Consider the following 10,263-nt stretch of genomic DNA (forward strand, 5'->3'; position numbering starts at 1 on the left):
AAAAAAAAAAAAAAAAAAGAAAAAAATTAACTAACTAACTAACTTCGAAAGAAACATCATCATCATATAAGTTAGATAAATGATCAAAGGCATTACGTTGGAACGTTATACGTAGGAAAAAAAAACAAAATCTATCGTTGAGTGTAGTGTAAGACGACGACAACGAATAAGACGATTCGATATATATTTTGTTTCTTTTATGGTGAGAGTGTAAACGTAACTCGAGCTGTTTGTGGGGGCGGGGGGAGGGGGGATCAATCCAGGTGAAATTTATTTTCTTCGGTCTTACGAATTTGTTGCCAGTCTTTTGACCTTACGTAATCTTCAGAACAGGGAGAACGTAGAAACGGAGAATGAATAAGAGAGATAGAGAAAGAAAATGAAAGAGAGAAAGGTACATTTTTACGTCATTTATTCGTTATAATACTTCTCTTCGAGGTAAAAAGAAAAAAAAAAATATTTCCTTCACTCTTCCAACTAACTCTCACTTTCTTTTCATGTTTGACTGACCTCTTGAAACATTGGATTAGGTCATGACGATGACATTCGGCAAAGAGAAGATGTTAGATTATTTTTATTTTTTATTAAAAAACAAAATGAAAGATCAAGGCCACGTTGAAAATTAAACAAAAAAAATAACAAATAACAAATTTGTTCGTTTCCATCGAAAATAAAAACTTTTCTTTCTATATATAAATAGTATTTTATAAAATTATATTATATCGCGTTCTCGCGAGAGTAAATTCATAAAACTATTTTTAAACGTATCGAATTTCTCCTTTATTTTTGTTTAACTCATCTTCAATAAATGAACAAACTAATATCACGTTTTTGCTTTTAATTACTCTGTAATGTGTAATCTTTGAAACGCAAGCAAGAGTATTACCAGATCTGTGTATTATTACCAAATGTTATGCGATCCTAAATGTTGTTTATCAAGAAAATATGAGGAAACTTTTTAATCAATCCAATATTACTTAACAAAATTTCTATATATCTTTTTTCTCTCTCTCTCTCTCTCTTTCTCTCTCTCTCTCTCTCTCTCTTTTTTACGTAATCTCTTGAAACATTGGATTAAATCACGATAATGATTTAATACTGGTTTTTAATCGCTTATTATTTCAAAATAAATCAAATTCTTTACAAGGCCATTTTATTAATAAAATATAGAAAAGAAAAAAAATATAGAAATTGAAATTAGAATTTTAATTATTATTTCTTGAATTAGAAATCATTTTGTGTTAGATGTACCTTTCACATACGAGTTTATTGATACTACATTTATATATATATAGAAAGAGAAAGAAAGGTATACTTACGTCACTGTCGTCAATTTTTCTCTCTCTCTCTCTCTCTCTCTCTCTCTCCCTATTTTTCTCCCTTTCATTCTAATCTGATCTATCAGAAGATTGGATTAGATCATGATAATGATCCTTCACTGATCTAATTTAATTCTATTTAAAAAAACGTAGAAAAAGATCAAGGCCAATAGAAAAGTTGGTAAATATAATCGGAAGGAATTAGAAAATAAATTCGAAATTAATTCGTATTTCCTGGATTAGAAATCGTCTTAGAATAAATGAAGTTTTAACTTTCAAATACTATTACTACTACTACTACTAATACTACTATCGCTAGTACTATTACTATTACTTTTATACAGGATGTTTCAAAAATTAATAATTCGATATTTTCTTCTACTTTATTTCTTGCCACCCCGATAGATGAGAAACAAATAAATATTCGGAAAAAATCAACACATCCTGTATTATATGGGCAAGAAAAAAAAAAAATAAATAAATAAAAGGAAACGTTGTGTTGCGTGTGATTAAAATTAAATATGTTATTTGTTATCTTTCTTATTCATTTATTTTTGAATGATCTTATATTTATACGAAGAAAAAAGAGAAAGATAGAAATAAATGTAATATAAATAGAAGAAAAAAGAAAGAGAGAGAGAGAGAGAGAGAGAGAGAGATCAATTGAAAGAATATTGTCGCTGGGAAATAAACGTAGACCTGTCAAAAGAGTAAAGGCAAAAGAATAAATTGATATTTACTCGTGAACACGCGAGAAAATCTACTTCCCCTGTAATTCGCTTTCTACAGTAATATCGAGAAAATAAAGAGAGGGAAGGGTGATGATTAATAAATTAGTATGTTCCAAGATTACCAGTAATTTAAAAAGAATCATAGAATATTTCCGCTTGCTATGATCAAAAGAATAAAAAGAGAGAAAGAGAAACAGAAAATTAGTAGAAAGATTAAAATATTTATAGTATACTTATTATATATATATATTTTTTTTTTTTTAATATGCGTATATATGAATATATCACGGTACGATAAACACGATCATATAACTTCCTGCACAATTATTCACGCTAACAGACAACGAACGACACGTTGAATAAAACTAATTCGTTTATTATTATGCGAGCACACCATCATTTCCTGAAATTCGTGTTACATCCCTAACGAAAAGATAAAATATAAAAGTAAATCATTGTAATTCGCGTGTTTGTTTGACCCTATTTGAATTATTGTTATTAAGTAATGTTAGATACTTATAATAAATATATATATATAATTTAAAAATAATATAATAATAGATATTAAAAGGTATATTTACAGAAACAAATTAATGTTTCTTTTAGAAAGGTCTTGTAACATATTTCTTTGTTTTCTTTTTCTTCTACATTTATTAATTTAAATCGATAAAAATTATAAAAAAGATCCTTTAATTATTCTCAATGAATATATCGAGATGAGACGTAACCATCGTTTACGTAATTGTATTCACTTTCAAAAGTCCTATTCCCGAGTGTATTTAACGTAATGCAAGTAACTTTTCCTAACTTATGCGAATATCTCTTTATCTAGTTCATCGAACACGATAATCTCGAGCACGATGATCATAATCGTTTCCTTCCTGAATTGTTAAAAGAAGTCCAATCTTGTATTTTCTATTCTGTTACTCTTCTTTCTTTTTATTTTACTTTTAGAAAAATAATGATTACGAATATAAAATACATACGTAATACACGATAAATATATTTTATTATATTGTATATTTAATAATTATAATCTTATATAAATTTGTTTACATTTACATCGATACTTTTTAAACAAATTTAATATTTCATTGAATAAAATAATCATACATCTGTTATTGTTAGAAATAATTTACATTATATATACATATATATATATATATTTTTGATTACTTTGTTTTATTTTTTTGTCAGACAACGATCGAATTTCTTGACGAGATAAACTAATGCCAATATTTTTGGATGCAATTAATTGCCACAACCTAATATATTATATAATATTATACAATAATTATATATGAAAGTGAATCGAATGAAGAAATGAAAAAATTAAATCAATTAATTTCTCATAAATTTTATTTAATTGAACATTTTTTTGTATCTATGCCGTAATAATGCGTAACCATTTAAAAAAAATAATTCATACGTACAAATATACATATATATATATATTTTACTTATATCACTTTCATAATTATCTGATTCTTACACTCGACAATCTTAATATAAAAAAATCACTTAAATTTTACATGATTAAAAACATACCATCGAAACTAGGATCAATCCTAATTTCCCATAGAAAAAAAACTCGATTATCATACTATATAGATTTTTCTTCTCATATCATAAATCACATTGAATTTTTATTATCGATCAATGAAAATCATTGAAAATAATCGTCTCTCACAATCAGAGATAGAAATAAAGAAAAAAATATATACCACGTTTTATCATATTCTCGAGACTGCCTACTTTTCCCATGTGTATCGTTTAGACGACTTTCTTCTCTCCGACTAACGCATACCACCATATATATATATATATATATACATACCTCTTTCTTTAAAATAATAAAAAGAAAACAAACCAAAACAAAAGAAAAAAAATTGAAAAAAAAGATATGTCATCTTACTGCAAAAATTTCAAACGTAAAAAAACAAACCACGAGAGAGACAGAGAGAGAGAGAGAGAGAGAAGGAAAAAAAAATAGAAAAAGAAGAAAAAAAAAGAAAAAGAGAAAAGAGTAGAAGCAAGGACGTGTTGGAGAATCGAGTGAAAGAGAAAAGAAAATAAATGCTGAAGCCAGAAGGGCAGAGTGGTGAAGGGGCCAGTGAGAAGGGTGGAAACAGGAAGCGATACAACATTGCCGGAGGGAAGGACGTCGAATCTGGGCCACACTATAATAAATATATATACACATACAAAATACATATGCATATACGTATATGTATCTCTCTTTCTCTCTCTCTCTCTCTCTCTCTCTCTCTCTCTCTCTCTCTGTCTGTATCTTTCTGTCATCTTCTTTTACATATCTTTTATCTTTCTTTCTCCTGTAAGAAATTTTGTTTTGTGTTACGTTGTTACCGGGTTACTTTGGCGCCGCATTTTACACTCTTACTTTCGAAATAATGATTATTTAATACCCGAATACTACTCTCCTTCTTACCAGGCCCTACCTATTCCCCCTGGCCCCATCCCTCCCCCTCCTCATACACATTCCTTCTACTCTCTCTCCTCACCATCATTTATTCAAGTGAAATGCACGATCCCGATTCAGGACCGGTTTCTTATTTTTCTCAAGAGATTTCGTGACCAATTTTTAATCATCTATCTCTCTTTCTCTCTCTCTCTCTCTCTCTGCCTCTCACTCTCTTTCTTTCTTTTATTTCTTTGTTTATTGTTGTTCATTTTTTTATATTTGTTTACTCTCCTTTTTCCTCATTCTTGTTTGTTTTGTTATTTATTTAAGGGTTAACCTTTTTCTTTCTTCTTCTTCTTCTTCTTCTTCTTCTTCTTTATTTTATTTTATTCTCGTTTAATTTGATTGATAATTATCGATTTATTTTCACGGAATTATATGTTAATTTATTTGTTTTAATTTTTTCTTTCTTCTGCTCATACGTTTCCTTTTATTATAATTTTTTATTGAAACTGTTCGCGTTTGAATCGGAATTATTTTGTTTCTTCTTTAATTTTAATGATCTCGCGAGACACACTTTCGAAAGGATTCCCTTTGAACGGAGGGGGGAGAATCTCTTTTTGTTTTTTGTTATTTTTTTTTTTCTCTGTAAAGTAAAGGAGTCGCTGGTCTCCTTTGTGAATATATGAGAGAAAGGAATGGCTCTTGTTTTGCAGGATTTTAATAGTTTCATAAGCGTTTCCTTCTGTAATAAAATTAGAAATTGTATCTAGATTTTTACGACGTGGGAAGAGAAGCGAATTGGAATGAGGGGAAAAATTGTTATTGCTGGAAAAAAATCGAATTATTTTTCTCGTTCTTCTACTTTTTCCTTGAATCGCTATAAGATATTATAACTTTTATGATAGAGACGAATAAAAAGTAATAAAATATGAGAAGAAAAAAACGAGACATATCATTTTTAAAAAGAGAAAATAAATAATTTATTAATAAATAAGTATCGTAGGGAAATTGGATATTACAAAGAAATAGAACTTATAATAGTTTTGATTAATTGGACGTTTCGTCCCTTTATTGGGACTTCCTCAGCAAGACGCTGAACTTTTTAGAGATTAAGTTGCGTCCCCAATAAAGAGACGAAACGTCCAATTAATCAAAATTAAGTTCTAGTTCTTTTTAATGTCCAATTTCCCTACGATACTTATTTATTAATAATTTTATTTTTGGACGAGAGAAATAACTAAATAAATATTATTTTTTCAACAAATATATATATATATATATGGTGGGTGTCGGAACAAATCGCAGTTTAATTTTAACTTGTAGAAAATGTATACTAATAGTGAAAAGGTTGATACGTTGCTAATATTTGGCGAATGTAAAAGGAATACACGTGAAGCAGCAAATCTGTATGCTGCAAAGTAGTAAAAAAAAAAAAAAAAAGATCGAATTTAATTTGAATCATTTATTGCAGGATGAGGAGGAGCGATACGAGTAAATACGAGGTCAGTGAGGTCGCAGGAGTAATCATTTTGCTCCTGGTCGCATTGACTCCTGTTCTTTGCTCCGCCGGAATTTTGGATCCCTTTCAATGGGCAAGAAGCGATCGAATCGAAGTGAACATACCATGGTTACCATGTAAGTACTAACTTCTTATACATCTCTATATATATATATTAAAATTCATTTAAATGTTAAATTATAATGTGAAGCAAAAGTTCGTGCGTTCATTGGATTGAAATTTTACTTTGAAACTGCATAATGGGATTGTTTATAGTTTGTTTTCTTTTTATAAAATTTATTTTGGAAATATTAATTGAAACACACGAACATTATGGTTCACCATAATCTAAATCAAAATAATATAAAATAAAAACAAAAGAAAATGATCGCGAACAAATTTGTATAAATATCGTGTGTGTTATCTTTAAAAAATATTCAAATATATATATATATCTCTACAGTCGAGAACGAAACAAGATGTTACGACGAGTTAGGCTGTTTGAACATAACAAGAAGTTGGTATCATTTAATGTATAGACCATTAAATGTATTTCCTTTACCAAGAGAAGTCATCAACACAAGCTTCATCCTTTACACCAATGACAATCCAACTGTAGTGAGTTATTTTTCAAATAGATTTCATTATAAACTATTATCAAAACCGATTAATTAGATGAAATGAATAATAATAAAATAATCGTTTAGGGTCACGTATTGACGGTAGCCAAGGACAAAACAATCAAATATTCTAACTTCAATCCTAAACGAAAGACTAAGTTTATAATTCATGGTTTTATTGATACACCACTTAGCAGTTGGGTAAAGGTGAGGCTTCATTTAATATATACCTATCGTGACATTGTTTAATTGAAAAAGAAAATCAACGAATTATATTGACATTATCTAGGAAATGAAAAACGAATTGTTAAAACACGGGGATTACAATGTAATTGTGGTGGATTGGGCTGGTGGTAGTCTACCTCTTTATACACAAGCTACAGCCAATACAAGATTAGTTGGCTTAGAAATAGCTCATCTGATCAAACACTTACAGGTGAAGAGAAACCTAATTATTCAATTTATATATTTATTCGTGACCGGGTAAAAGAATATTAATCCGAATTAATTGGTTTTATATTAACATAAGGAATCACTTATAACATTTATAATGCAATGTAATATCAGATATTAAATGTTGTGTACGTGAAAGTTGATAACATATGTATCTGTTACGCGTTATTGAACTTATAAAATATTCATATCACGAATTAAGAATAATAATATGTTAATTAATATATTAATGTTTATCCTTTATATTGATGTTTTTTTTTCTAAAAAAAATTGACTTATAATCTTTTACCCGTCTATTTGAAATAGCCAAAGTGATTGACACCGTTAATCGAGAAATTTGTTAGAGTTAATCACTTCGGATTTTAAAAAGATTATATAATGTATACTCGTAATGACACTTATGTTTTTATTGCAAAAAAAAAAAAAATACAGACCAATTATAGATTGGAACCAAACGATGTTCATCTGATAGGTCACAGTCTTGGTGCTCATACAGCCGGTTATGCTGGTGAAAAATTACGTGGTAACGTTGGCAGAATAACAGGCTTGGATCCAGCGGAACCATATTTTCAAGGAATGCCAAGTCACATTCGTTTGGATTATACTGATGCCCAATTGGTCGACGTAATTCATACGGATGGAAAGAGTATATTTTTCTTAGGTAGGCGAGACCAAAATTAAGAGAAAAATAAAACAAAATGAGGAAATGTATAGATTTTTGTAATATATATTTGAGCCCTTTTTACTTTTAAAAGTTAATTAACAACAACAACAACAACAAGAAAATTAAATTAATGTCTATCATTGACGAAGAAATTCCATCGATATATTTCGCATAATATATTATATCTTATCTTTTATCGTAAAATATATATATATATTAATAAGAGAAAATAAATTTTTTCCATTAAAAAGTCATTCTTATTATTTATTATAATAAATAAATATGACGAGTAATTAATTATTTACAAATAATCATTGAGAGATAGTTGAGACAATTAAATTGATTACAATTTTAATCGTCCTCTTTGAAATAAAATTTTATTGTACACGTAAAATTTATATCAGGTGTAGCAATTAATTACTTGTCTTTTAAACAAATTTAATTATTTATTTATAAAATAATTCATATACCTGTTGTTATTCTTCGAAAATAGTTTCTAATTATTTTCGATTACGCTTTTGACCCAATTGCTTTCAGGCAATTGTCGAATTTCTTGGGGGGAGGGAAAAAAAAATATGGCGATTTTGATGCAATGAATTTAATACCAAGGCATCATATTAATTGCTACAGTCCCTAATATATTATTATATTTTATAACAAATAATAATAAGATTGAAAGCAATTCAATTGTTAAGAAACTTTCCTTATTATCTAATATCAAATTAATGCGATACGGATAAATTTATTCGTATAATAATAATAATAATAATAATAATAATAATAATAATAATGACAAACAACATCGAAGCAATTAGCACAAATAAATGTGTTTTAATACTTGTAGTTGCATCTTCTTGAAAAAAAAATGAAATTTCACTTTTACGTGACATATATTTTATTGGAGAGAACATTATAAGAAAAAGAAAAGATACCTAAACATCATTTTTTAATATCTCTCATTATTATTATTTAAATATCATAGAAATGAAAATGTTAAATGAATAATATGAATTATTAATAATAATAATTTTAAATAACATCAAGATTACGCTTCGTATATATATATATATTTTCTTTTTCTTTTTGGGGTGGGGTGGGGGGGAGAAAGGGGGATTCATGAAATTTCTCCGATGATAGGCATTAATTGTATGAAGGATTAATTAAAAAAAATAAAAATATAAAAAAAAACAAAGAAATGAAAAATGATAATGAAAAATTAAATAAAGATATGATAAGAGCTTCCAGGTTATGGGATGAGTCAAGCATGTGGACACCTGGACTTTTATCCAAATAATGGAAAGGAACAACCAGGTTGTACGGATTTGAGTGAGACAACACCATCTTTACCGTTGACTTTAATACGTGAAGGTTTTGATGAAGCATCACGTGTCCTGGTGGCTTGCAATCATATACGTGCCATAAAGCTCTTCACCGAGAGCATCAATTCGAAGTGTCAGTATATAGCTCATGAATGTTCGAGCTATAAGAGTTTCCTAAAGGGCGAGTGTTTTTCTTGCAAGGGAAACGATAGTTTAAACTGTGCGATCATGGGTTATCACGCTGATGCTAGTCCAGCTTTGTTAAGACGTAGAGCCACTAAACAAGATGTATCCTCGTTGCTAGGATCTAAATTTTTTTTTAACACTGGCAAAGAAGATCCTTATTGCAGTAAGTTAAATATATATATATATATATATCAAGTTTAATGATAAATTGTATTATAATTTGTTTTTCCTTGCTATTATTGCTCGTTATTCTTATTAATCTTTATAACATGTTCATCAATTTTTCAAGACATTTTTTATTCGATAAAAGTTAATCACTTGTAATATAACTATAATAAATATTTAATATATATATATATATGCGTTTGTGCTAACAAATCGAATAATTATTATTTAGGAAGACACTACAGGATAACGGTCAATCTAGCTAGACCACCCACTGCCGAAAGTTGGGTTCAAGGTTTTATGAAGGTAACTCTTCATGCTGACAACGGACTGATACGTAATATGGATCTCACACCTAGGTGATATTCTAATCCTGATCAATTTACATTTAGATAAACATACTAAACTGACCATTAATAATTAATTGATGATTGTTCTTTAAATTTCAGTGGTTATATGAGACTAGAACATGGCACGAGCGTACGAATGGTGATAGCTCATCCGTCAGGTTCAATTGGCAAGATCAGACGAGTAGAATTATCCTGGTCTTATGATATGGACGTGCTTCAACCGCGATCGCTATGCTTTTTTTGGTGTAACGATCGATTATACGTCAACAGTGTTAGCGTTGACGTAATGGAACTACCAGGAAGAGGGTGAGTCTCTTAATATTTTAGCTAACATTAATAACGAGTTAGTGTATACTAGTAACAATAGCAATAATATAATAATAATAATAATAATAATAATAATAATAATAATAATAATAATAATGATAACATTTAAAATTAATCAACAATTTAAAATGGAAATATATTATTATACTTTCAACGATTACGTTTAAGACTCTAATTTAAAGATATGTATTCAATAAACTGTCTCT

The 10,263-nt window shown here is 28.5% G+C and overlaps 1 protein-coding gene across 3 annotated transcripts in view; it reads left to right on the forward strand.

Annotated features, from left to right (window-relative positions):
* LOC106785227 (pancreatic lipase-related protein 2-like) overlaps positions 1-10,128 on the forward strand; it is a 17,476-nt gene extending 7,348 nt beyond the window's left edge. For 2 of the 3 annotated variants that reach the window (XM_014745505.1, XM_014745506.1), the window contains 8 exons: positions 5,947-6,110; positions 6,437-6,591; positions 6,681-6,800; positions 6,883-7,029; positions 7,479-7,707; positions 8,947-9,378; positions 9,613-9,739; positions 9,830-10,128. In XM_014745505.1, the coding sequence (XP_014600991.1) occupies positions 5,947-6,110; positions 6,437-6,591; positions 6,681-6,800; positions 6,883-7,029; positions 7,479-7,707; positions 8,947-9,378; positions 9,613-9,739; positions 9,830-10,040 (1,585 nt within the window). In that variant the 3' untranslated portion in view covers positions 10,041-10,128. The remainder of the gene's footprint in view (positions 1-5,946; positions 6,111-6,436; positions 6,592-6,680; positions 6,801-6,882; positions 7,030-7,478; positions 7,708-8,946; positions 9,379-9,612; positions 9,740-9,829) is intronic. The other variant, XM_014745507.1, reaches the window with a different exon arrangement.
* The last annotated feature ends 135 nt before the right edge of the window (positions 10,129-10,263 follow it).

Source organism: Polistes canadensis, unplaced genomic scaffold (assembly GCF_001313835.1).
Source record: "Polistes canadensis isolate GaletaPanama2010 unplaced genomic scaffold, ASM131383v1 scaffold_46, whole genome shotgun sequence".
In the NCBI taxonomy this organism is placed as follows: domain Eukaryota; kingdom Metazoa; phylum Arthropoda; class Insecta; order Hymenoptera; family Vespidae; genus Polistes; species Polistes canadensis.